The 24486-nt window shown below is 43.9% G+C and overlaps 1 protein-coding gene across 6 annotated transcripts in view; it reads left to right on the top strand.

Moving 5' to 3' along the window:
- The window catches only part of dpp9 (dipeptidyl-peptidase 9), a 111569-nt gene that overhangs the window by 73465 nt on the left and 13618 nt on the right, over nt 1–24486 (top strand). For all 6 annotated transcript variants that reach the window (XM_038776655.1, XM_038776657.1, XM_038776658.1 and 3 more), the window contains 5 exons: nt 6320–6479; nt 7789–7868; nt 9607–9759; nt 14833–14968; nt 17614–17759. In XM_038776655.1, the coding sequence (XP_038632583.1) occupies nt 6320–6479; nt 7789–7868; nt 9607–9759; nt 14833–14968; nt 17614–17759 (675 nt within the window). The remainder of the gene's footprint in view (nt 1–6319; nt 6480–7788; nt 7869–9606; nt 9760–14832; nt 14969–17613; nt 17760–24486) is intronic.

Below are 24486 nucleotides of genomic sequence, written 5' to 3'. Positions count from 1 at the left end.
TGCATCTAATGCCCCTCTTTGATGGGACTCGTCTTCGACTCTGGCCCTCTTTTTTCCTGTTCTGTGCTCCACTCGGTTGTACACGAAATACTCGTAACATTTCATTTTCTATCTCAAAAACTGTAAGACGCATGAGAAAATGGGAAGAAAATGGTAAACAATCGGTCAGTTGCAGACGGATAAACCATATTTCATTTCTTTGTTCCTTCGTATCAAATTATTTCACACTGATTCTCCACTGATAATTTTGTGCAATTTATATCATAGACTTGCAAATTAGTGGTATCTGTATTCGAATATTAGCATGTTAATCCCGTACCAGCCTCCCCGGACAGGCGCCGGAATGTGGCGACTAGGGGCTTTTCACAGTAACTTCATTGAAGCCTACTCGTGACAATAAGCGATTTTCATTTCATTTCATAAGGAATAAATGTCTCCTATTCCGAGATTAAATGCCATAGCAGTCCTCTGATCATCCAGGCTTCACTCTTACTACATCCCACGTAAATATTTCATTAAATATCACCACAACACCAGAATTGACTTCTTTGTGGTGGGGAAAACGGTGCTTCCAGGGATAGACAAGGTGGAATACTCCGCAATTGTGATATCAGACCACGCCCCACACTACATGGACGTGCGGCTGGAGACGGGAAGGGCCCAGCGCCCCACATGGAGGTTGGACGGTGCCTTACTAGCTGACAAGGCCTTCAGCGAAAGGATAGCGCGGGCCATAGCGGAGTACACGGAGAACAACCAAAACGGGGAGGTATCATCCTCCACGTTCTGGGAAGCGCTTAAGGCTGTACTAAGAGGGGAAATCATTGCCTTCAAAGCGCAAAGCGATAGGGAGGAAAGGGTGGCTGGGCAGAAGCTGGTCGACTCCATACTGGAGGTAGACCGTAAATACTCCGAGGCCGAGATAAAAGAACTACAAAGGAACTTTGACCTGCTCTCCACCAGGAAAGCAGTGCACCAACTCTGCCAGGCGCGCGGGACCCTGTACGAACACGGAGACAAAGCCAGCCGCCTGTTGGCACACCAGCTGAGAAAGCAGGCAGCCACCAGAGAAATTGGGCAAATCAGGGGTACCAGAGGCATGTTGGAAACAGAACCAGAGAGGATTAACAAAACCTTCAAGGCCTTCTACCAAGAGCTGTACACCTCAGAGCCCCCAACGGGGAAGGCTGGGATGAACCGGTTCCTTGATGGACTGGTCATACCAGTCGTGGGAGAGGGCAGGAAACGGGACCTGGAAGCACCACTAGCACTGGGAGAGATCATGGACAGTATCAGCTCCATGCAGACGGGGAAGGCGCCGGGACCGGACGGATTCCCGGCGGACTTCTACAAAAAATTTGCGACAGCGCTGGCCCCGCACCTGCGGGAGATGTTCGCAGACTCGCTAGCTAGGGGCACACTGCCACCCACGTTAGCACAGGCCTCAATCTCGCTGATGCCTAAGAAAGACAAAGACCCAACGGAATGTGGGTCATACAGACCCATATCTCTGCTGAACGCAGACGCCAAAATACTGGCCAAAATCCTAGCCAAAAGGCTGGAAGACTGTGTACCTGAGGTGGTCACAGAGGACCAGACGGGCTTCGTCAAAGGTAGACAGCTCACCTCGAACATCAGGCGCCTGCTGAACGTGATAATGACCCCCTCCGGGGAGAGAACACAAGAGGTGATCGTCTCCCTGGACGCAGAAAAGGCCTTCGACAGAGTCGAATGGAAATACCTCATAGAGGTACTGGAGCGGTTCGGGCTTGGAACAGGGTTCACCGCGTGGGTAAAACTCCTATACAACGCCCCCATGGCGAGTGTACGGACCAACAATACCAACTCCCAATACTTCCAGCTGCACAGGGGCACCAGACAAGGATGCCCACTGTCCCCACTGCTGTTCGCACTAGCAATCGAACCGCTAGCAATTGCGCTCAGGGCAGCAAAAAATTGGAGGGGGATCCGAAGGGGAGGCAGAGAGCACAGAGTCTCACTCTATGCAGACGATCTGCTCCTCTACATCTCGGACCCACAAAGCAGCATGGACGGAATCATCGCGCTCCTGAAAGAGTTTGGAGCCTTCTCGGGCTACAAACTCAACATGAGCAAAAGCGAGATCTTCCCAGTACACCAGCAAGGGGGGGGGGGGGCGCAGCACTAAAGGGGCTGCCGTTCAAACAAGCCCGACATAAATTCCGCTACCTGGGGATCCAAATAGCCCATGACTGGAAAGGGATCCACAAATGGAACCTCACCAGCCTGGCGGAGGAAGTAAAAAAGGACCTGCATAGATGGAACACACTCCCACTCTCCCTCGCAGGAAGAGTCCAGACGATCAAAATGAACGTATTGCCCAGGTTCCTCTTCCTGTTTAGATCCATTCCGATCTACATCCCCAAGGCCTTCTTCATAGCGCTGGACAAACGTATCATGGCGTTCGTATGGGGGGGTAAAAATGCTAGGATCCTAAAGAAGGTCCTACAGAAAACAAAATCCAGGGGGGGGCTAGCCCTCCCGAATCTACAATTCTACCACTGGGCGGCAACAGCCGAGCGAGTAAGGGGATGGATCCAGGAGCCAGAAGCCGAGTGGGTGCGTGCGGAGGAGGCCTCCTGCATGGGGACCTCCCTCCGGGCCCTCGCCACGGCAGCACTCCCATCCCCACCCAAAAAACACTCCAGCAGCCCAGTGGTGACAGCCACCCTCCAATCCTGGAACCAACTGCGGCAGCAATTTGGCCTGAACAAAATGTCGGACAAGGCTCCCATCTGCAACAACCATAGGTTCAAACCAGCACTGACTGATGCCACCTTCAAAAGGTGGAGACAGGACGGGGGGACACTGACAGTCAGGGACCTATACACGGACGACAGGATCGCAACACTGGACGAACTGACAGAGAAATTTCAGCTAGCTGGGGGGAACAAGCTACGGTACCTGCAGCTCAAAAACTTCCTACGAAAGGAGACAAGGACGTACCCACAACCGCCACGACAGACACTACTGGAAGACCTACTGGACGCAAGTATCCTAGAGAAAAGGAACTGTAGTGACATGTATGGCCGACTGGTAGATAGGGACGACACCGTACTGGACGCAACAAGAAGGAAATGGGAGGACGACCTGGGGGTGGAGATAGGGTGGGGACTCTGGAGCGAAGCACTGCATAGGGTCAACTCCACCTCCACGTGCGCAAAGCTCAGCCTGACACAACTAAAAGTGGTACATAGAGCCCACTTAACGAGAAACCGTATGAGTAGGTTCTTCCCGGAGGTGGAGGACAGATGTGAGCGGTGCCAAAGAGGCCCGGCCAACCACGCCCACATGTTCTGGTCTTGTCCCAGACTTGTGGAGTACTGGACAGCCTTCTTCGACGCTATGTCCAAAGTGGTGGGGGTGAGGGTGGAGCCATGCCCGATAGTGGCGGTCTTCGAGGTTTTTTAGACCAGCCAGATCTATTCCTGGGGAAGAGGGCGGACGCCCTTGCCTTTGCCTCCCTGATCGCCCGCCGTAGAATCCTGTTTGGCTGGCGGCCAGCAGCACCGCCCAGAGCTGCAGACTGGCTGTCCGACCTCTCGGATTCTCTCCAAATGGAGAAAATCAAATTCGCCATCCGAGGGTCGGACGACGGCTTCCACAGAACGTGGGAGCCATTCATGCAATTGTTCCGGGACCTGTTTGTGGCCAACGTACAAGAGGAAGAATAGTCGGGGGGAAGGTAGCCGGCGGGGAGGGGGGGGCTACGGGCTCGTTACGGGGGTTTGATGGCTAGCTAAGGCCCAAAACCAAACTAAATAAATGCCAATAAACATGTTGGGGAATGTAAAATATGTATGCCGGCGAAAAGGGGGAGGCCACAGTTATTACTACGAAGATGCTCACCTGTAAATATATATGTTAATTTTTTGCGAGTTCTTTTTTTTTTCTCTCTCTCTAACAATTTGTAATTTGTTCAATATAAAACATGAAAACTGAATAAAAAACATTTATAAAAAAAAAATATATCACCACAAAACCTATAAAAAACATAGTTGCACCTGTTCTAGAGCTATTCACTGACCTGAGTAGGTAAAAGAACTAATCTAGATGCACAAAAAGCTGAAGAAAAGACGAGTTATGACTCGAGGAAACGCAGGAACGAACAGCCACGTGTGCTTGTTGCTTTTGATGGTTGCACCACGTACATCATGCGCATGCGTGTGGGGGGATGGGGAGAAGCACTATTTTCTCTAGACAGAAAGGGTACACCATGTTAAAGGAATAAAGGGCTAACAACTGCCTCTGCAGTGTGGTGAGCCTCCAAAAATTGATTTATCACCGCTGAAATTTTAAAATTACTATCTTATTTCCTTCTCTGGAGCAGCACGGTGGCCTAGTGGTTAGCACAACCGCCTCACGGAACTGAGGTCCCAGGTTCGATCCCGGCTCTGGGTCACTGTCCGTGTGGAGTTTGCACATTCTCCCCGTGTCTGCGTGGGTTTCGCCCCCACAACCCAAAAAATGTGCAGAGTAGGTGGATTGGCCACGCTAAATTGCCCCTTAATTGAAAAAATGATTGGGTAATCTAAATTTTTTTTAAAAAATTTCCTTCTCTGATTGGATGCCCCCATCCAATGGATGCCCGGGGCCAATGCACCGTCCCCCCCCCCCCCCCCCCCCCCCCCCCCCCGTTCCCCCCGTTCCCCCCGTCCCCCCCTGCACACCACTGCTTACAATAATAATCCTACTCAGTACAAGACAGGAGAATGGGTGAGTTGCTCTTGCAGAGACCCGACAGGCCAAATGGTGGCCTTCAGTATTGTAACAGTTTTATGATTCTATGACTACATGGATTAGTCTGTATTTGAAATGATCTCTGCTTACCCAGGCAATAGACTGGCTGCCAGATGGTTACAGGTTTCAATTCCTTCTTGAATTCACTAATTCTGTAGTGGGCCAAAGGACTGAAGGATAAGTAAATATTTGTGTTGGGTTGACTTCAGTGCACCTTATGCCTATTAATCTCAATTAAAGCCAGTTAACTGGATAAAAATGATTTAGTAACAGGAAGTGGAGAATAATGATGTGGAGATGAGAAATTTAAAAAAATATTGCATTAGTCATCTGTTAGCTACTGATTGCTTGTTATAATATTTGTTGGTGTGTGGCCAGGTGGCAAATGAGAAGCCGATAAGTGGCAAGGAGAGTGAACAGAACCAATTAAGTGAATGCTGTAAGGAGCAGAATTTTAGACACTGGATAAAAGCAAATTACTGCGGATGCTGGAATCTGAAACAAAAGAGAAAATGCTGGAAAATCTCATCAAATCTGGCAGCATCTGTAGCGAGAGAGAAGAACTAACGTTTTGAGTCCGATGACTCTTTGTCAAAATTCAAAGAAGAATTTTAGACACTCCTTAAAACATTTTGGAGTTGAATCATGCCCTTGATAATAGGATTCTCATTAACACATGGAAAAGGGGTTTGATGTAATTGCCATCAATTGTTGTGAATAAAACCAAGCCCAACCAGTGTGTGCTGGTGTTATTGCTCCACTTAGGCCTCCTCCCATCTTTTCTCATCCAAATCTGTATTTCCTAAATCTGTCAATGTAAACCTCTATTCCCTCCTCCCCTTAACTGCATCTATACTATTTTCTCCAACCACTTCCTGTGACAGCCACTTCCACATTCTCACCATTCTTGGGGTAAACAAGCCTTGTTTGAATTCCCTGTTAGATATCTTCATGACTATATTAAGGGCTCTAGTTGTGCTTTCACGGGCCTCCAGCCATAATGCTACATTTGAAATATTGTACATATATTGGAAATTGCACCTCAAATGGTTAATGCTTTAGCTAATGTACATTGAAAAGCACGAAGCAGTTTGAAAAAGGATTGAGAGAGTTTAACTCTTATATTCATTGGATGAGGGCTGGCAAGAGGTGTCTCTCACTATGGTTATTCGAAACGACTTTGGACAATAGTAGCCAAAAAGAAGTTGGATAATTAGGATGTTGCCATTTTGAGACCAGCAGACTAGAGAATGCGAGGATGGTTACACGGGTATTTTGAACATTTGAGGAGCAGGTAATACAGAATTTTCAGAAAATTAAATCGGTGAATAGAATCTGCAGTGAGACATTTGTCCAGTTTGTGGGAATTGGGTGACATACATGGGGAGGATGGTTGGCATTCTTTTCTGATTCCATGTTTTGTGTTATTACCAGGGTGATGACTGCACCATGATTGTTTACTCTTTTCAACTGTGCTAATTAATGTCCTATTCATTCTACCCCCCCTCCCACCCCCCCCACCTTTTTCTTTCTCTCTTAGGTTCATGACATATTTTATCCCTTTGTACAAACTAGGGATGATGAAGTATCTTTTATCTGGGCCAATGAATCACAGACAGGGTTTTGCCATTTATATAGAATTACTTCAATTTTAAAACCAGGCTGCTACCAGTGGGCAAATCAATTTAGTCCAACTGCAGGTGAGTTACTGTTCTTTCCTATTACCTGCCTCAATCTCTGTGCTGCACGGAGCAGGGCGCCGGGGGGTACAGAAAATAATGCAATCCAGTATGCGGTGTTTTTCTATTCTGCTCAACAAGCATTCTTGTGATACCACTGATGGAAGTGCCAAATTCTGGGTGGTTTAGGGTTGATAGGTAGTCACTAGGAAGACAATTATGAATGGTCAAGATTGTTGCACATTCAATCTTGACAGCTGATAGAGCATGGAGACTTTAATATGATCTAGATTTGATTCAAACCTGCTCAATTCCCAGAAGCATAGAATCCCTACAGTGCAGAAGGACGCCATTCGGCCTATCGAGTCACCACCGACCCTTCAAAAGACCACCCTATGTAGCCCCAATCCCCCACCCTATTCCTGCAACCCCACCCTATTCCTGCAACCCCACCCTAAGGAGCAATTTAGTATGGCCAATCCACCTAAGCTACATATCTTTGGACTATGGGAGGAAACCAGAGCAGTCGGAGGAAACCCCCGCAGACACTGGGGGGAGAAAAACTTAAATGCACTGGGTTAATGAATGTACTAACTACACATAGACAGTCAACCGAGGTCGGAATCGTTCCCGGGTCCATGGCGCTGTGAGTCAGCAGTGCTAACCACTGTGCCATCATGTCGCTCCAGAGATAGAGAGACAATGTTTAACTTGTTGTATGGTTATATCTAACCATTGCTGTAATAAATAAATGATGTCCCTAAATTGGCTGTAATTTTAATACTTCAATCAGAGTGCCAGAGTTGTCTGCAGTCAATAGTGAAATAAAATTTCTCCTTTGGATGCATTTAGAATGTAAACGTAGGTGGTCAAATCTTGCTTGCTCTGGTGACCTTTTTTCTGCGCATGTCACATCAGTGAATTTTGTTGCATGAAACACAGCAATTTGACTGCAGTTGATTTAGGGAAAATACTGTGAAGGGTAGGAATGCTGCAGTCAACAAATGCATGGAATTCTGGGATTTTAGATGTATTTCCGGATTGTCTTTGCAATTACCCATTTTATTAATGGGCCTACACATAATGGCAAGAGAATAAGTCAAATCTGATTTTATTTTATGCGCTTAAGGGATTTTCGAACATTTTTATGATGTTTTGTGACTTGTGTTTCAGTTTTTTTTCCATAGGGGGAGAAAATATTGCAGATAAGTGGCCATAACTGCCACATCTAACAGCTGAATGTTTTAGTTTTCCTCCATAGCTTGTCTTGTGTAATCTTGCATTTATTGTGATGGTGTGTTGCACTAATTACTGGCCCTTTGTTTAACAGATGATTTTAAATGCCCAATCAAAGAGGAGGTTGCACTAACTAGTGGTGAGTGGGAGGTGTTGGCAAGACATGGCTCAAGGGTAAGCTTACAGTAGATGAGTTTTGGAAATTGATGGTTTTGCTTATCAACTAAATGAGAACAGTAGCAAGGCTGTGATTTAACCATGTTCTTAAACCAAATGAATGATACTGGTGATTAGACAGTAGGCTGAAATATTCTTCACCTGTCTTTAAGGTGTTGGCAGTTTACTCAGTACCACTGATGTTAGCTACAGGCATTGTAGGACCTTAATTGTCAGTGACCAATCATGCACCCAACAGCTGCTAACCCCCCACCCCCGGCCGTAGCCTAATCTGCCCGCACACATCCACTTGTGGACTTTTGGTGTTTGAGATTGGGAATAAATATAAAGTAATATATTTTTGAATGGAAAATAAGAGAAGTGAGTATCATTGTACTGAAAAAGGTATTCGCTGAAGGCTTGTGGGTTCAAATGACTAATTCCCTGAAACTGTCATTAACAGTTACAAAACACCATAAATGGCAAAATTAACATTTTGGGGTTTTATAAGTGTAAGGAATTGGTAATTTGTCCAAAATTTTGGATAAACTGCAATTTTGGGCACTCCAATGTAGACTCGCCACCATGTTGCCAGAGGGGTGAAATGAGATGCAACCACTTGCAATGGGCTTTTTCCCACCTCAATTGGGGACAGCTTCATCTAGAAATTACATGGAGCCTGATCAGGTCATCAAAATGTCTCCAGTGCATCTCACAATGAATCACTTTTTGGCTGTGGCACATGTTGACGAATCATTAGGACCCTGTGGGCTGGATGACTGTTACAAACTGCTTTTAACACCAGAATGGTCATTATTCTCTCTTGGGTTTATCAAAAAATAATTCCAGTTGATTGAACAGTTTCTGTGACTGGCCAATGAGGGGTTTAAATAACTGTGCCTTCTTGCAAACAGCATCCATCATTTTTTTTAAATAAATTTAGATTACCCAATTATTTTTTCCAATTAAGGGGCAATTTAGCGTGGCCAATCCACCTACTCTGCACATTTTTGGGTTGTGGGGGCGAAACCCACGCAGACACGGGGAGAATGTGCAAACTCCACACGGACAGTGACCCAGAGCCGGGATCGAACCTGGGACCTCAGCGCCGTGAGGCGGTTGTGCTAACCACTAGGCCACCATGCTGCCCAATAGCATCCATCATAATTGCAAACGTGCAATTATTTATTCTCATTACAAACCAAAGTTTCACGATTGAGACCAATTTTCTTCTCTGTTGAAGGAATTTGGCTGCTTGCTCAAACAATTCCTCAGGCACTGGTCACCCCCTCAAGCCACGATTAATGTGAGCCATGTTGGATGGCCATTTTACTGCAGGAAGTTAAATCCCCCCCGCCCAACTGAATGACCTGGAACCGTGTATGTTATCATTTCCAGCAGGGTAGTGATTCAGAACTGAAGCCCTCGACTGTATTCATATAAACCTAAATGGTAGGTGACAATTTGAATTGTGCTATGCTATAGCAATATGGAGTCCTTCCTAACACATGTTCTGCCTGGCAAGAGCATGTTGCGCTTAGCCGCATTTGCATTGTCATTACTGCTGGTGATGGCAGTCATGGAAATAATGAGCTTATCAATTAAGAATGCCACATAAGGATTATAAAGTGTGCTAAATGTGGGGGAGTGGGTTTCTATTATTTTAAGCTTAAAATCTCTTGATTTCAATTAGTCTTGTATTCTTTTGAGGGATGTTTTAAAATTTAGGACAATTTGTGCTGATTATGTTTTTCAGATCTGGGTGAATGAAGCAACAAAGTTAGTCTATTTCCAAGCCACAAAAGACACTACATTGGAACATCACCTCTATGTGGTGAATTATGAATTTCCTGGGGAAATAGTTCAACTAACAAAGGCTGGCTTCTCTCATAGCTGCTCAGTGAGCCAGGTGAGTAAATTCACTGGAATTCAAGAAAGTAGTGAAGGAAATTAAAAGTAATTAAGAGCTTAGTCGGTGAGTTGCAGGAGAAGGTGACCTGTTATCAGCCATCTCGATATAATTCCTTCGCCTTCAGTTTTGTTATGCAGGTTTTAAAGCCCAACCTGCCTAACCACTGCCTGAACTATTTACTCTTTTCAGCTTTGGAACTTCTAGATTTTTATTCAAGAAAAGTAATTGTAATTTTAATAATCTATTTTCTATTTAACATCCGTAGCTCAATCCACTTTTATTTGTTAATTTCTGATAAGTTGAATAATTAGATTCACTGGCATGGTTTCAAAGATATGGGGGCTCCAGGTTCAATATGTGTTCCATAGATCAGCTGCCCTGCTGCAAAAGTGGCATGACCATTTCCTCAAGGAAACCCGAGCTGGCAGTGGCGCAGGATCAGGTTTTACAGATTTTGCTTCTTGAAAATAAAATTCCAGGAGTTGAATTAGTTTAAAAGAAAAGCGGCTTACTCTTTCTCTCCAATCCCATTGTCTGAAATTTCCTAGTGTTTTCTTAGGAAAATGAGATCTGGAACTGTGAAGGACCAGGAGAAGCCTGGAGAAGGGCAGCACGGTAGCATAGTGGTTAGCACAGCTGCTTCACAGTTCCAGGGTCCCAGGTTCGATTTCCGGCTTGGGGCACTATCTGTGCGGAGTCTGCGTGCTCTCCCCGTGTTTGCGTGGGTTTCCTCCGGGTGCTCCGGTTTCCTCCCACAGTCCAACGATGTGCAGGTTAGGTGGATTGGCCATGATAAATTGCCCTCAGGGTCCAAAAAGGGTTAGGTGGGGTTATGGGGATAGGATGGAGGTATGGGCTTAGGGAGGGTGCTCTTTCCAAGGGCCATTACAGACTCTATGGGCCGAATGGCCTCCTTCTGCACTGCAAATTCTATGAAGCCCATTCAGCCCTTTGAGCTTGTTTCAACTCTTGATTATCTTATTTAACAAAAATCATGTTTTCAAATTTTCAATTGACTCCAGTCTCAGCAGTTTTGAGGGTGATTTGCATTACCCTTTGTGTGAAGAGCGCTTCCTGATATCATCCCTTAATGGTCTAACTCCATCTGCCCTGTCAAATCCTTAATCATAAATATCATTGTTACTTTAATATTCAAAAGAATGCAAAGCTGGTCTATGCAACCTGTCCTCTTAATTGAACTGTTTTAGCTCCAGTATCATTCTAATGATTTTCTTTGCGTACATGCTCATGGCTGATGTGTCTTTCCTGAGGTGTGGTGCCCAGAACTGAATGCATTAATCTAGATGTGGTCTAATCTGATTTTTATATTACATTGAAAGTCTGTTTATTTGTGCCACACACATGAGCATGTCCTGCACTACAGTGTCAAAAATGTCAACTCCCTGCATTTAAACTAACAAGTTGGCTTGACACAGACTAACTAGTTCAAGTTACCCATTTTTTGGTTGTGCAGCCCATGAGCAATTGCAATTTTGTGTATAAATCCTACTTACCATTTATCAACTGTTCCCTCTGTAAAACATGCTTCTAATGATTCAGTAAATTATGAAAATATATAGTCAAGACACTTCAGTAACAGATTCTCAGCCTCCAATGAATGCAGACTGTGGGGAATTGATGGTAATATTTAGGTTAAGGGCATATTTTGATAAAATATCAATAAAACAATGTGACTAAATATTTAAGGAAAATTTTATTTTCAAACTGGTGCTTAAACTATGACCCTGAATTAAAAGTCTCATTATCTACCAACTGAGTGACTTGGGCTTTGCAGGAACTGCAAGGAGGCCATTCAGCCCATCGTGTTTGCACCAAATTTCCAAAGGGGCAATTTGCCTAGTACCAACCCTGCACATTCTTCCTTTTCAGATAATCTCAATTCCCTCTTGAATGCCTTAATTGAATCTGCCACCACCAAAAGCCCTGGCACTGCATTCCAGATCCCAGCCACTTACTCTGAAATTTCTCCTCGTTTCTTCATTGTTGCTTTGGCCAATTACCTTAAATCTGTGACCTCTATCTGACTATTTCCTTTTTGAAGTTCTACGCCGCTGCGCAAAGCCTGGTCTCGCTCTAAGTCACCCCTCTTACAGAGGCGGCACTAACATAAAATCTCATTGGGATCGAGAGCCCAATACAGATTAGGAACTGGGATGAATAATCAGGTTACAAGTGATACTACAGTGAAATTGATCCTGATTGAGTATATTCCAAACTCCTGCCGCATCAGAAGCAGTTACACATGTGGCGAAAGCAGTGTGAGCTAAGTGCACACGCACATTGTTCCTGATGTTTTTCCAGTCAGTGGCGAAATTTACAGTGATAAAATTTCCACCTCTTCGTATTCCAACCTCTTAAGATAAATGCCAACATTTCATTAACCTCTTTGATTTAGTTTGTATCTTTCCATCAGTGTGTAGTGATTTCTGTACCTGGACCCTGAAATCTGTGCTCCTCCACACTTTCTAGCTTAAGAACATAAGAACTAGGAGCAGGAGTAGGTCATCTGGCCCCTCGAGCCTGCTCCGCCATTCAATGAGATCATGGCTGATCTTTTGTGGACTCAGCTCCACTTTCCGGCCCGAACACCATAATCCTTAATCCCTTAATTCTTCAAAAAACTATCTATCTTTACCTTAAAAACATTTAATGAAGGAGCCTCAACTGCTTCACTGGGCAAGGAATTCCATAGATTTGCAACCCTTTGGGTGAAGAAGTTCCTCCTAAACTCAGTCCTAAATCTACTTCCCTTTATTTTGAGGCTATGTCCCCTAGTTCTGCTTTCACCCGCCAGTGGAAACAATCTGCCCGCATCTGTCCTATCTATTCCCTTCATAATTTTATATATTTCTATAAGATCCCCCCTCATCCTTCTAAATTCCAACAAGTACAGTCCCAGTCTACTCAACCTCTCCTCATAATCCAACCCCTTCAGCTCTGGGATTAACCGAGTGAATCTCCTCTGCACACCCTCCAGTGTGCTTCTCTCCATTATAGAAAATGCTCTGATATATTTTTCTTGGGTCTGAAGTGAATGATACTCACTTTCCCAGATTGGTCAAAACTGACAAATTAAGTGTTTGAAATCCGTTTGTTTGCAACTTCATGGTATTTATTGTGCTAAGTGTTGTTTGAAAGCGTGTACTCTCTATTCCTTCATCCAAGTCACTTATAACTTGAAACAAAGCTGAGGTCTAGTATGGATTCCTAGGGGACATCACTAGTACCATTCTGACAATTTATTTTTAAAAATAAATAAATTTAGAGTACCCAATTAAGGGGCAATTTAGAGCGACCAATCCACCTACCCTACACATCTTTGGGTTGTGGGGGTGAAGCCCACGCAAACACGGGGAGAATGTGCAAACTCCACACGGACAGTGACCCAGAGCCGGGATCGAACCTGGGACCTCGGCGCCGTGAGGCCGCAGTGCTAACCCACTGCGCCACCGTGCTGCCCCCATTCTGACAATTTCAGTACATACCTCTGAACCTTATTCAGTCTCCTGCCTCCTAACGATTTCCCTATTAAAGCTGAATAAATTGTCTCTAATTCCATGCCTGTTTGATGGTCAGCGCAGATATGAAGTGCCAAAGAGCTTCTTTTGGCAGTGTATGACTTTATCTTTCTGAACCATTGAGTTCTGCAATCTCTCCCAGTTTACCTAGATTTACATGCCAAAGCGGACAATATTACATTTCCCCACATTATACTTCATCTGCCAAATTTTTGCCCACTCACTCAACCTATCTATGTCCCTTTGCATACACTACTTCCTCTTAACTTACTTTACTTCCTCTTATCTTACTTTCCTCCCATCTTACTTTCCTCCCTATCTTGGTGTGATCCACAAATTCAGATTCGGTTTGGTACCTTCATCAAAGCCATTTATAGAGATTGTAAGTAGTTGAGGCCCCAGCACTGATCCCTTTACCACCCCACTAGTTACAGCCTGTCAACCAGAAAAATATCCAATTATCCCTTGTGAGTGCCTCCTGTTAACTAACCAATCCCTTTATCCATGCTAACAAAGTACCACGCATTCTTGTGCAGCAAACTTTGATGTGGCAAATTATCATATGCCTTTTGGAAACCTAACTATATACATCCCCCTTCCTTGTTATCTGCTCAATAATAATAATCTTTATTATCAGAAGTAGGCTTACATTAACACTGCAATGAAGTTACTGCGAAAAGCCCCTAGTCGCCACATTCCGGCGCCTGTTCGGATACACAGGAGGAATTCAGAATGTCCAATTTACCTAACAACGTGTCTTTCGGGACTTGTGGGAGGAAACCGGAGCACCTGGAGGATACCCACGCAGACACAGGGAGAACGTGCATACTCCGCACAGACAGGACCCAAGCCGGGAATCGAATCTGGGACTCTGATGCTGTGACGCAACAATGCTAACCACTGTGCTACTGTGTCGCCCACAAAGAACTCAAATAAATTAGTTGTACATGATTCCCCTTTCACAAAAATAGAATTTGGACAAAATATGAGCTGAGAAGAGACACATCCTGCATTTCTAATAGCAACCTTTCATGTGGTACATTATCAAATGGGTTTTGGAAATCTAACTACACACAGCCACCTTCCTTGTTATCTGCTCAAAAAAAACTCAATAAATTAGTTGTACATGATTCCACTTTCACAAAAACAAAATTTGGACAAATATAAGCTGAGAAGAGACCTCCGGAAGGCATATAACAAGCTTCACATAAGACTTATTACTGGCTCATATTGTGACTGTCTGAGAGTAGCAGGAGGTTGTAGAACAAGAGGAAACTGGATGATAGTTTAGTTGGATGGGAGAAGAGTAAAGATGAGCACTCAAATGTAGAAGCTTCTTGTTTGGAAACTTAACTGTCCACCTACTTCTAGGAATCTCCAGTACTGTTAACTGATTATTGGATCTGCAAAATTTCACTTTTGTAAAATCACAACTTAATATGATAGCGTTCCTGAGCTTGTACCTTTTCGCAGCATAGTAATGTAATGATTTTCTAAAACAGTAATGCACTGTCTCTTAAATTTTCCTCAGAATTTTGACATGTTCATCAGCCATTACAGTAATGTCAGCACACCCCCCTGTGTCCATATATATAAACTGACAGGTCCTGAAGAAGACCACTTGCACAAAAAGCCAGAATTCTGTGCCAGCATGATGGAAGCTGCAGGTGAGTATCCTGATGAAATTGCCATTGCATTGAATAAGTCAATACTTCCTATCGGTTAATATGCAGCCAACCTTTCAGTGTCTCGGTTAGTAAAGGCAGAGACCAGATAGTTCCAGTCTCACTGCCTAGTCTGTGCAGCCATAATTTCCTCCAACGTGACAGCTGGAGCACTGCTGTTTGCTTTGTTGACCCTCGGCGAAGAGAAATGAGATAGAGGAAGAGGGGCGGGGGATGGGGGGGTGGAAAGTATTCCTTCCATTCAATGCCTTCAGCATTTTTTTCTCTATTTCATGGATTGTGGGTATCACTGGCAAGGCCAGCATTTGTTGCCCTTTCCTAATTGCCTTGAACTGAGTGGATTGCTTGACCATTTCAGAAGGCAGTTCAGAGTCAACCATATCTGGCAAGGACAGCGTTGGGCTTACTGTGATGGCTTTCACAGTTGAATGCCCCACTGTAACATTGTAGGTAGCAGATGAGGAACATATCAGCCATGATAAAATGGCGGAACAGACCCGATGGGCTGAATAGCCTAATTCTGCTTCTATATCTTATGAACTGTCACACATTGTCCAAAATCACAAATTCCACTTCGGGGAAGTGTTGGCGATGGCCAAGTAAGTGCCTGATGAATTTCACACCAGCAAGAAACTAATGCAGGAGAAAATTTGAAAATAATTTACCATTGTATGATATTTTGTTTTTTAGAATCTAGTGCAAAGGGGAGTTCATTGTCGGCATGTTTTCAGTCTTCAAAATTAGTTGGTTAATAAAATGGATAGTTTTTAATCAGGCACCAATTAATCCTTGAGAGTAAAGACAGAAAAACTGTAGGAATTCACGCACATGCCATCCACTGGTAGAAAAGTAATACTACTGCGAATATTCTGAACATATTTACTGTGGTTTGGTCCCTCATCCTGCAAAGGAAAGTTCATGATGTGGTGCATGTGCTTACTTGGAAATTGCTGCAGGAAATTTAAATGGTCCCTTTATCATTGTGTTGTTCTGTTTAGAAACCAATATTATTCACAAATTTTGCAAGTCAAGATGCGAAAATATTTCTCAAGAATAGTATATGAATTTTAAATTTATTTTGTGATATGAACACTGTTAGATGCCTGTTCTATGTTCCCTCTTGGGTTGCGTAGGTGCCACTCAGAATGTACAAACTATATATTCCTAACAAGTGCAATATATTGTCCCTATAATTAGGTGCCACCATCAATGCCCTAAAATCAGTGAATTAATTGCTGATGTGTTAACTAACTTGCACTGTTGGTGCTATCTTTTCAACTATGATCGTAACTCTGCATTGTCTCCACTGATTTAAGTCGAGAAAATTCCCGACAGGTTAATTGAAACCAGCTTAATGCTGAGTTACGGCAATCCTGGCTGGAGACTGAGAAGTCATTTTGTTATTCTGCCCTTTATTGTGGTTCAGCTAACTCCTCTTTGAATTGTGGATTTGTCAGTTGAGGACAGAATTGGCCTTAGCTATAATGGTCTCATTATTTCTACAACTTAGTGGTACTTACTGTGTGGGGCAACACACAAAAGTAGTTGCCGTAGAGATATGCTAGTATATTGTTGGTACCCATAGGAGTGTGTCCCAATAAAAATCAATGCCTTGAGAAAGATGAAGTGTAGGTTTAATAAATAATGAGAACAGTGACTGCAACCATTAAGCAAAATTAACTGATGAAGATGAGGTTCAAAAGAAACAACTGAAGACTGTATGTTCCTTGATCAGCCACAGGGTGGAGTTTCACCATAGAATAAGAAGTCTTGCATTCTGTTGCTCATAATAGGATGGCTTTGATGGGAAACCATGGCATCCAGAACAGATGTGTCCAGATTAAGGCTAGTGGTCAAAATCAAAGCAGCTTAGTCCTATTTGTGTTCACTTCGTACTGCTTTGTCCTGCTTGATTTTGGGGGGGGGGGGGGGGGGGCTTTGAACAAGGTTCTTTTTAGCATTCATGTTTATTAAATCAAGTCAAAATCAATGCATCAAAATTATGTTCAAATCTGCAAATTAAAATTCTTACAGATTAATGGTAATAATTCAAGCATTTAGTGTGGCAGTAAAGCACTTGCGTTTCAGCTTCACGCAGTCTAAATATGATGAACAATTTAAAATAAATAATCATAGAGTGCATCTGGCTGGGCTCTTCCCTCTGAAAATAATGGCTGTTGCTTGGTGCCAACCTATATGCAAGCTGCTCTACATATCAAACTTCAGCTGAAGATTCTTCATGTATAAACCTAAATGATGAGTGTTGGTGGACCATACAAATTTTGTTTTTTGTCAATCCATGCTTGAATTGCCAGTTCAGGGAACTGGCCTATGATTAAGGATAACAACCCTAATTTCCCAGTGTCGGTACATTGAGATCAGTTTTGGAGTCCTAACAATCCCAATAGCTGAGGTCAGCTAGTTCAGCAACGAGTCAGGATCAGAGTGTTGCCCTGCGGCCACACTTTATGCACTATCTTTTAGGTCTCTGAACAAATTACAGTTGAGCTTTGAATAATGCCAATGCTGTGAGTTACAGTACAAATTGGGCAAAAGTTTGATAAACTGACCTGAATCTTTGTCACTTTGCAGTGTAAGTTTTAACTTTTCTGCCTTATCTTCAACAGGTTGTCCCCCTGATTATGTGCCACCTGAAATTTTCAACTTCTCTAGTAAATCTGGTTTCAAGCTGTACGGCATGTTATATAAACCTCACAGCCTGCAACCAGCTCGTAAGCACCCCACTATTCTCTTTGTTTATGGAGGGCCACAGGTAAGGCTACCAGGAGATATCTTGTTTTAATTGGTGTCTGGGTTGGTTATTTTTCAATTAAACAGCCAGAAAGTTTAAGTGCAGGAGGCAGTTGAAAAAGTCCGAATATATTATTGACGTTCCTGAAGCTAATTTCAATCAATTTTATCCTCTGTCTTTGCATTCCTGCCACAGCCAGTACTTTATTGCCTATTCTTAACTACCTTTCAGAAACTGTTGCTGAGCTGCTGCTTTGAATGGCTGTGTGCTTTGTAGTGAATGTAGTCCCATTGTATTATGTTGCGCATTTCAGGGTTTTACTAGCTAAGTTGAAAGAACAGTGATACATTTCCAATGGGTTAGCGTGTCTCATGTCTATTGCCTATTAGCGGCACGTGATTTTCTATTTGGGATGTTGTGGGGGGGGGGGGGGGGGGGGGGGGGGGAGGGGCGGGGGGGTTGGAGGGGGGGGCGGGGGCTGGGGAGGGGGGGGGGTGGAGGGGAGGGATGTCTTTATGGTTGGGAAGATCCAAGACTAAAGACCTGCAGCAGAGATTCATAACCAAACCAATGGCGGATCTGAGTGAATAAGTCAGGTGCACAGTATTCTGCACTTTCGACTGTCAGTTGTAACCTTAGTGAGCCAGACTGGGTAGGCTGGGAACTTGTTGTCTTACCTTGCATCAGACAATCTCACAAACCAGTGCCCTAATAAAACTGAGTAGTCTCAGCTGAACAAGCAGCAAGAAAGTTATTTTGTAATGTTAAGGCATGCGATGTTAGCTCAGAATAATATAGGAGTACCTCTGCACAAAGCTGGGCTTCTAAACACCAGTTCTGCTGACCTACATCTCCGTGATTTGAACTTGTGAAAGGGAGAGTTGTGGAATGGGGAGTGGACATACTGCATACCTGACAGCAGCAGAAACAGAGTACCACGGATGTTGGATATCTGAAATAAAACAGAAAACGCTGGAAATAATAAGCAGTTCTGGTAGCATCTGTGGTGAAAGAAACAGTTTATTGCGCTGAAATTTTTTTTCTCTCTCCAAAGATGCTGGCAGACCTGCTGAGTATTTAATGCATTTTCTGTTTTTTTTAAATCTGGTTTGATGAATTTTAATTCTAAAGATAGATTTTTCTGCCGGTCAACACCAATAGAACTAAAGAAGGATCCTGTCATCTTTATTTTTGTTTTGCACTTTACCTTCCAATTTTCCTTTTTACTTTTTTCATTCCGCATAACTTTTTAAGCATACAAGAACTGTCCATGTAGGCAGCCAGCATTGGAGAGATCTCCACAAGATGAGGTTTTGAATGAAAGCCCTTCTTTCCAAGTGCCTTGCTGCATAGCCCACCATTACCCTGTGAAGTTGTCTGTTTACACCAAATTATCAGCTAGTTTTCCACTCAGGAATTATTCTGCATTGATGCGACATATATTGCAAACACTTTGGAGGAGGAACCTTAGCAAGTGGCTGTAAATAGCAATAGGTGGTAGGAAACCAAACCCAATCCAATGTATGCAAATTTGAACAAGTCCCCAGTTTCTTTGAGCACAGGGGTAGCCATCACGGGTGCAGAATGGCTTGCTATTCTGCAGTGATTAAGTTTGCTCATCTACTCCTTTATCTTCATGTTATGATTTCCCCATCAAATCACCCAATTTATTCCTCCTGGTGTATGGCCTCCATCCTAGATTGCTCAAGTCTAAGGTGCTAAGGCTTGTATCCTTCACAACTGGTACAGCCATTTGTAACTAGATCTTGTTGGACCACGTATTATTGGGCTTCTCTCCTTTAACAAAATAGTTCACTACTCTGTCATCAGTTTTCCAACCACAAATAACCCCCAAAAACAAAATGGTATTTTCCCTTTTACCACAGTGGTTTTAAATTGGCATTTAATTATTTTTTATCTATTAGAAGTCATCTCTTAAGCTTATTTCACCACCTTGTTGCAGCCCTCAGTGGCATAAGAGTTGAAGAACAGAGGGCATAGAGTTAAGCTAATCGGCTAAAAAGCTAGAGGCAAAATTAGGGAAACATTATTTTGCAGAGAACTATGATTCTGAATGCATTCTTGGAAAGAAAAGAGCAAGGCGATTTATTACGTACTGAAGGGATCTGGGTAAATACTACAATAGGAAAAGTATGCATGGTTGTAGGGGGAAGAGCAGGGGAATGGGACGAATTGTGTTGCTGTTTCAAGAAAAATTGTTTTTGCGAAGCAACTTCAAGCAATGCAGTAGAGTCCCTTTTGAGTTCTGCTTCATATATTAAGCATGATTGGTTGTGCTAAAATGTGAAATAACAGGATTTTGGAAGACTTAGTGGAACTGTCCCATTACATCCTACTTAATGGTGTCTCTGCACGTTTAGTTCTTCTTATATTTCAAAATATTAGCATCCTTGTGGGATACTTCAGCCTATCTGTTTCTACCCAATGTCGACCTATCGATACTAAGGTCATGGAAGTGAATTATAGAATCTCTCTTGGATAAGATTGTGTAATATCAGAGGCCAGAGATCAAACCAGGGATGTTTTCTTGTCTGAATTGCGCAAGATGACCATTGTGTATTTACAGTCTAAGCCTTTGACATAGCCTGTTACCCTTTTTAATAGAATCGTAGAATCACTACAGTGCAGATGGAGGCCATTTGGCCCATCGAGTATGCACTGACTCTCTGAAAGAGCACCCTACCCGGGTCCCTGGCGCTGTGAGGCAGCTGTGCTAAGATTGTATACATTTGTTTACATTTCTAATCTGTTGATATTTTCTCTTTCCCAGTCCATGTAACAATTTTGACCAAACAGGTGGGGTGCTCATCAAGTGGGGTGTTGCCAAGACGAGAATAGTCAATTTTCATGGACCTTTCTCGCTGTATTTTCCTACCCCTCCCACATGCAAACCAATTGCCGTTGAGCAAATGGTGAAAAGACGACGCTCATGGAGCTTGCCACTTTGTGACTTAACCCATCATAAAGCTAGTGAGATAGGCTGGCTATGGTGTAAATACAACAGTGTACCAGCAAACGGGCATACACATTTTGTACACGCACAAAAGTTAGGCTTCTGCACCAGCTCCTGGCACATACTGAGGAACGCATTATGAAATTGAACATTTTCTGCCTGTAATCTTGTCCATACAAAATAATGAGAAGAAAATCCCAGGTCGGAATTGTGGAGTTATGCAGAATATGATCCTGACTTGTGTCAGTATCAGGAGCTGTGGAATTTCTACCCAGAAATGTACCAAATATAAAAGTAAATGAAAGTGATTAATAATGCATTGCCACTTGACTTCAAATTTCATTAAAGGGGATGTCTGTTTATTGGCCCTCGGTGTTCAAATTTAAATCTTAAATCTACTGGTCAAAGTCTGCCTGTATGACAATTATTTTTAAATCCGTACTGCCATGAAGCCAGTTACTATTGTCCCTCTGGATGCCACTGGTGAAAGCACAAAAGATTTTAATTTCCTGTTGTGGCTCGTTCTGGGTGAGTGTGCTTAACACTGAATTTGGCTCTGTTTCGTTCCTTAGCTTTGGAGTCACCAGGTATCGTTAAGATACCGCCACAAGGTTCAAGTTCAAAGCAATAAATCCATGCACCAGTTAGTAAGTTCAAACAAGACACGTTTATTATATTACAGTAATCTACTAATCATGCATATAAACTATAAGACTAGGCTAATCCTACCACTAATAGGCCAAATACTTATCTGGATAAGGGGACTGCCGGATCAGGGAACAACGGCCTCTAGCTTTGTCCTGGATCCGCAGGCTTCCAGTAGTTATGGACTAAAGGGGGTCAGGAGTGTCTACTCACGTAGCGTGCGTTGTGACACTTACTTGCTGGCGGCTGCTGTCCAGACCTCTCCTCCTCAAGGTTCTTCTGCTGCAACGGTGTTCTGCTGGGAGGGCTGGCTGGTCAAGGAGAGGCTGGCAGAGAGAGAGAGAGCTGGGGTCTCTGTCTTAAACCCCTCTCAGGGTCTTGCGCCCACCTGGGTGGACCCTCTATACTCTCGCAATCGATTGGGTCTCTTCCCAATCGATTGATTTGAATTCCCCAATAACGGGGCAGTACCTCAATCACTGTGGCGGTTCTTGGGACTTATTGTTTTGGACTTCTTTGGCGCCGAAAAGTCTGGCCTTCTATTCAATGTATTGACTTGTGTTTAACTTGTTTCCATTGTACCTGGGGATCGCCCGGTATTACCTCATTAGTATGTTAACTGGTTTCTTTTCACAGTGCTGTCTGGTTTCTGCAGCAGTCAGAACTGGTTTCTGCAGTAGTCTGAATATACAAGCGCTTTGCAAGCTGCTTGCTTTTACAATATGTCCAATTTCCCTGCATTCCTTGCAATCTTCCATTTTGTGTTGGGCAGTGGTCACCCCAGGTGGCTACACCCTCCTTGTGATCCTCATGAGAAATCATGCAGGATCACCCAAGTTCGGTGTCTTTGTGTTCCCTGATCTCAGCGAGTCCCATGGCCTCTACACTTTCCTCAATTATGGCACAAAATCTTTATCTAACAGTCTCTGGTTGGCGCTATGTCAAAAGGGACATGCATTACTAGGGAACCTCTAACTATCCTTTGTAAACTACACTCCCTTACACATTTAAACATTCTAACTTCCTATCCTTAAAACATTATCATTACATTCCATTTCTGGCTCGACAGTCGAGCTCAGAACATTACAAAACATCAGAAAAGGTCTTTACTTTACAACATCAAATCAAAATTAAATCATTAATTACTCATCAAGGGGTTGGGGGGAGCTGCTATCACCAAAGTGATTCAATAACATACGAAAGGGAATACCAGTTCATAAATTTTGTGCACCAGGTCTGGTCATCGCTGTTCCTTACTAGGCTTTGAGAAATCGGTGTCTGGGAAACATTAACGGCGGGAGTCATTGGGGAAAAAGGGTTTGCGTCCGCGTGCAAAAATACAAAAACAATAACTAAAAACATATAGGTCTTCATCGTGGTCTTCTTTCTTCTCTTCCGTCTGTCCCTTTGTATTGCTGATCTTGCTCTGATCCCTCCTTCGAACGTCCGAAAGCTATGGGATCAAGCATAGTATCTGTCAATGATCCGTTTAATACCTTTAATGTTAGTGTATCTGTCCTCTTATTCCAATTGTCCCTTAAATGAATGGCCAAGTCACTCCCTGTGACTCCCCTCATTTGTTTTTCAAAAGCGAATTTAGGACCAGTCATACACTTAACAACCTTGCCACTGCGAGCCGTCTCGCAGGTTTTTGCGATGTACCATCCCAATGTTCCTGGATGTAATAGCATAAGGAATGGCAGCCGAAGGGCTACCTCAAACAAAAATGAAACCAAACTTTAGAAATGAGATATCCGAATGAGTTGCGTATGGGCCGCGACGGGTAAGATTTGAATGGAATCCCCAGGTAGGGCGTGCTGTGCTGTATCCGAGCTTAGCTGACCAGAGGGGGGTCCTCAGACAGGGCGGGTCCTCAATGCCGTTTGTCCACTGCCTGAGTGACCTGGAATGAACGGGCATGAATGTGTTCGTCGTGGATTTGCAGCCTCTATTCCCAGAATAGAGGGGCACCTAAAAAAAAAGGGGAGCCGAGATGCTCCTAGTGGGGTACGGGTGAAGCCTTAAGTTGGGCTCCAGACATTGCAGCTGAGTCAAGTTCACAGAGATTTCTGCGGACAAACGTAACGGCATGTGAGGTGGTCACAAGCTTTTCAGCTGAAAACCGAGTGGCCAATCTCCAAATCAAACATTTAACATACAAACAAACATCATCAACATGCGTGCAGGTTCCATCAGAAAGGACACCGTTTATCTCTCAAGCGGTTCCTCTTTTCACATCATCTGGACACCTCAATAATCTTCATTCTCTGCCAACAGGGTCGCAAAGGGGTTGCCGTGTCGGGAGTCAGACTCAGAGTCATCCTCTTCTCCCGGATCCCATAACCTTGTATGGATCAGGCATGCAATTTTAGCGTTGTGTGACCGGGGGTCACTCTCGTCATTTCGGACAAGTCTCCAAGAATTGTCCCTGTGCCAAATCGTGGGGTCTAAATTTGAATGAACGTTTTCGGGGTCGTCATAGTTGGGCGGTGGGGCTGGGTGTGGGTCTGGAGTTTTGATATAAGTGATCTCTAAATAACTGTAGTCGGTGTCGTAGTTGATGTGTGTGGGGTCTGTTGTATCAGGGCAGTAGGGAGGCGTGCTGTGGCGGTCGTCAAGGTCACAGTCGCTGTCTCTGCTGTGGCAGCTTGTGGGCGTTTCGGGGCGTGTTCTGAAGTCAGTGGGCGGAGTCGAGGTCGAGTCCGATGAGGAGCTGGTCTGTGAGGGGGAGGGTGGAAATGTGTCTCTTGTGGGCGGGGCGTGGTGTTCTGCTGCGTCTAGCAGGACATGGTTGGACTGTGATCCATATGCCTTTAACTGGTTAATATGGAACCACGCAGTCTTTCCGTTGGGGCACTTTATCCTATATACTGACAGGCTGATTTTGTCTGAAATTGAGTACGGGCCGGAAAATTTTGGGGCCAAAAACATGCTGGGGTTATACACAGATAACATTACCTGTTGCCCAACCTGAAATTCTGTGGTATGGACAGTCCTGTTGAAACAAGCTTTGCTCTGTTTCCGTTTTGTACCCAATTTTACTGCGGCGGCTAACTGAGCCGACCTTACAGTTTCAACTAATTGTTTTACTGCTGTCTTGTGTGTGAGGGCCGTCACTTCTGGGCTGGT

This window comes from Scyliorhinus canicula, chromosome 18, assembly GCF_902713615.1.
Source record: "Scyliorhinus canicula chromosome 18, sScyCan1.1, whole genome shotgun sequence".
NCBI lineage: Eukaryota > Metazoa > Chordata > Chondrichthyes > Carcharhiniformes > Scyliorhinidae > Scyliorhinus > Scyliorhinus canicula.
Note: the sequence above shows the minus strand (reverse complement) of the source record. Positions and strands in the feature narration are given on the sequence as shown.